The 3,675-nt window shown below is 43.0% G+C and overlaps 1 protein-coding gene across 1 annotated transcript; it reads right to left on the reverse strand.

The window, feature by feature from the left end:
* Nucleotides 1-1,525: 1,525 nt before the first annotated feature.
* CLDN34 (claudin 34) lies at nt 1,526-3,074 on the reverse strand. Its single transcript, XM_008696361.2, has one exon. It carries the CDS (start codon nt 2,516-2,518, stop codon nt 1,832-1,834), a length of 687 nt encoding a protein of 228 aa, XP_008694583.1. The 5' UTR covers nt 2,519-3,074; the 3' UTR covers nt 1,526-1,831.
* Nucleotides 3,075-3,675: the final 601 nt, after the last annotated feature.

Here is a 3,675-nt window from a genome sequence, read left to right on the forward strand (position 1 = left end):
CTGGAGTTGGTGAGAGTCAGTGAGGATAGGGATGAAATACTCTTGGGCACATAATGAGGATTTTTGAAGCTGAGATAATCATCTACTTTTGAATGCACCGGAAAATTTCCATAATAAAAACATGGAAACAATCTCATTAGGTCTTGACAAGAAAAAAGACAAAAATGAAAACTGATAGTGAAAATAATTTAAAAAACACATTGGTCAACACCAAGATAATTAACGCATTCTTCCTCCTTCCTCTAGAAATTTAACAATTAAAGGGGAAAAATGAAGCATTTACTTTGCCTTTTGTGTATAAGCTGAATTTTAGAGAACCCAAGTGTCCATACTTGATGAGGCAAAGTTCTTTACAAAAGCATCCCAGCTAATAAATCTGACAAGAATGTGCACATTAGAAAGTCGCCACTCGTCATCCTTAGTGCAGTTGATTCGCACAAGGACCACCAAATGGTGGAAGGTTGATGACGTTTACAACAGGGGTCGGGTTTTCCCCTCTGGATCCACGCATCCATCTCAGCACCGCTAACGAGGTAACTGACTATCTGCCGCCCGCTCTAACGCGCTCGGCACCAGCACAGGGCATTGCCTTTGAAATATGCTTCCACCAAGAGCTGACCTGAAATCTAATCAAGCCTCGAGATGGAACAAGTTTAATGGTAGGACAATCGACCCACTTTCCTCAGCAAATTAAAATTATTAAAAAGAAAAAAAAAAGGCAGGGATGCCCAGCTGGTTCAGTCGGTGGAACACGAGACTCTTGATCTCAGGGTTGTGAGTTTGAGCCCCACGTTGGGTGTACAGATTAAAAATTAAATCTTCAAAAAGAAAGGCAGAGAGGGTGCGATAAGGGAAGTACTTTAAGATTTAAGAGACAGAGTGGGCATCTTGTGTGGAAAAAATAAAATCGTAGAATTATTTTTGAGGCATTTAAAAATTCTTTTTTTTTTTAAAGATTTTATTTATTTATTTGACAGAGATAGAGACAGCCAGCGAGAGGAACACAAGCTTGGGGAGTGGGAGAGAGGAAGAGGCAGGCTCAAGGGGGAGCCTGAGCTGGAACTCGATCCCACGCCGGAAAGTCACGCCTCTAGTAGAGAAGGCAGGCTTAACAACTTGCCGTCCACAGGCCCCGGCATTTAAAATTCTGATAAGCATTTGATAACCAAAAGGAATAATTATTAAATTTTTAAGGTATATACGGCTATGCAAAAAGAAACCTCCATTTTTAAATAATATTGGAAGTATGTAAGGATGAAGGGACATGATACCTGGGGTTTGCTTTAAAATTCTTTGGGGAAAAAAACAGATTAAAAGCAAGGAGATATAAAGCTAATTTGACAGAATCTTGATAATTGATGAGTCTGATAACGAGTGTGGGGTAAGTCCTTCTATTATTCTACTTCTGCATATTTTGGAGAATTTTGTATGATAGGGCAATGTTATCACCATACCACAGGAAATAAAGTTGGTTGTTTTTGGCAGAAGTTTAAGAGGAAAATGTGAGAATCACAGAAAATCTCATTTCCACACACTAGGTTTACAGTATTGACTATTTATTCAACAATAATTAAAATACAGATCCAATAAGACCAACTGGCAGGTGAGGAAGATTTTTTTTTTAATGGAATTTCTTCAATTCAATCAATGAACTGTGAATCAATGAAACAAAGACACAGAAGGCAAAGTAAGGAAATAGTTGGCCACCTTCTGCCCAAAACTACTTTTGCCATGGTCTTGAATCTTTGGAAATATATGACAGAACATTTTGCTAAAACTTCTCATAAACTCTTGGTCATCCTGGATTCTCAAAGCCAACGCAACTAGAATTTTACATGTCTGTTTCAGGGTGCACTCGGCTAACCGTGGGGAATTTGCAAGAGAGGAACAGCAAGCCACTCAACACCATCATGAAGGCAGCCAGACATGCCACCAGAAGGGCACTGCCTATCTCCTGAGTACTCGGCTTGAGGGGTAGAGAGACAGAAGGGAGGAAGATAATACCCTCTCCGTTCATCACGGAGTGGTGATTCCACACCACAGCGATCGAGATACAGATGCCGGAAGCCAGGTTCAGAATTCCGGAAGCAACAAATGGATTGAAGGTGGCACTCTTCTGAAGAATTCCCACGTACACATTCCTAAGTGCAAAGATGACGGATGCTCTCCCCAAAAGGCCTAGAACGCTGGCGACCAGCTGGAGATTTTGAGAAATACGAATATCAAGAGGGAGGTAAGTATCACGGTAGCCGTATTGGTAACAAAACGTGGCTCCGCTATAGTCCCCGACACGGTGGTAAATGCAGACTTTCCACAACCCCACGCACACGAGGCTAGAGGGGAAGATAGAGGTGTTGTCCATGTACCACAGTCGCCACTCCACGAGGCCCATGGACGTGATGGTGAGGATCCACCCCACGGTGGCAACAGCAAAGCCTGTCATCTGGCAGTTGGCGTTACTGATGAGCAGAAGCATGGAGGCCGCGCATGCGGGGAACTGCAAACAAACACAGAGCATCGTGAGCGCGGGCCCTGGGACTCAGAACCACCCCCGTGTATGTGACAGTGGACAAATGTGACGTTCACGCTCTGCGGGCGGGAACACACAGCGAGCACATTCCATGAAAGGCCGTTTGGCGCTATTCATCGAAAGTCTTAAAACGCACCGACTTTCAGACACACAGTTCCATTTCTGGGCCTTCATCCAAAGAAATCATTAAGACCGGCCACAAATACTTAGTCATAAAGTGGTCATCACGGCATTGTTCGTAACACTGAAAAACGAGACACATGTTCACGTCCAACAATTGAGCTTGGTTAAATAATTCAGGCTGTATCTGCACAGTGAAACTATGTGTCAACATTCAATATATAGCTGGAATCGAGCAAGGTGTAATATTTTGTTTGACTCTGTTCACTTGCATAATGTTTCAAGTGTCATCCATGTCGTACCATGCATGATGAGTTTGTTCTTTTTGTTGCTGGGTCCTACTCGATTGCAGGGATAGGCCGCAGTTTTAAGTGTTTGGACATTGGGATTGGTTCCAAGTTTGGGCTCCTATGAATAGGGCTGCTCTAAACATTTTTTTTTTAAAGATTTTATTTATTTATTCGACAGAGATAGCCAACGAGAGAGGGAACACAAGCAGGGGGAGTGTGAGAAGAAGAAGCAGGCTCATAGCGGAGGAGCCTGATGTGGGGCTCGATCCCAGAACGCCGGGATCACGCCCAGAGCCGAAGGCAGACGCTTAACCGCTGTGCCACCCAGGCGCCCCTAAACATTTTTATGTACTATTTTGTATGGACACACGTTCTCCTTTCTCTTGGGTAGAGTGGGGCTAGTGGGGCAAACGGTAAGTGTATGTCGAACTTTTTAGAAAGTGCTAAACCATTACTCCAGTGGCCCCAATGGAGTGCACTCCCACCAGCTTTGCATGAAGGTTCCAGTTTCTCCATCTCCTTTCCAACAGTTGATATGTTTTGTCTGATTACATCCATTCTATTTGCCATTAAAACATAATATAACCAAAAGGAAGATGTCCCCAATGTATCAAGTACAAACAGTAAGTTACAAAATAGTACCTATAACATAATCGTGGATATAAGTTGAATCAGAAGTCTCTACGCTTTGTTAGTAAGGGTTCCAGTTTCTCCATCTCCTTTCCAACAGTTGAT

Source organism: Ursus maritimus (genome assembly GCF_017311325.1).
Source record: "Ursus maritimus isolate PB19 chromosome X unlocalized genomic scaffold, ASM1731132v1 scaffold_X1, whole genome shotgun sequence".
Lineage (NCBI taxonomy): Eukaryota > Metazoa > Chordata > Mammalia > Carnivora > Ursidae > Ursus > Ursus maritimus.

Excerpts from the sequence above, each read along its gene's own strand:
- CLDN34 (XM_008696361.2), bottom strand. The coding sequence starts at position 2,518 with ATGCTCTGTGTTTGTTTGCAGTTCCCCGCATGCGCGGCCTCCATGCTT.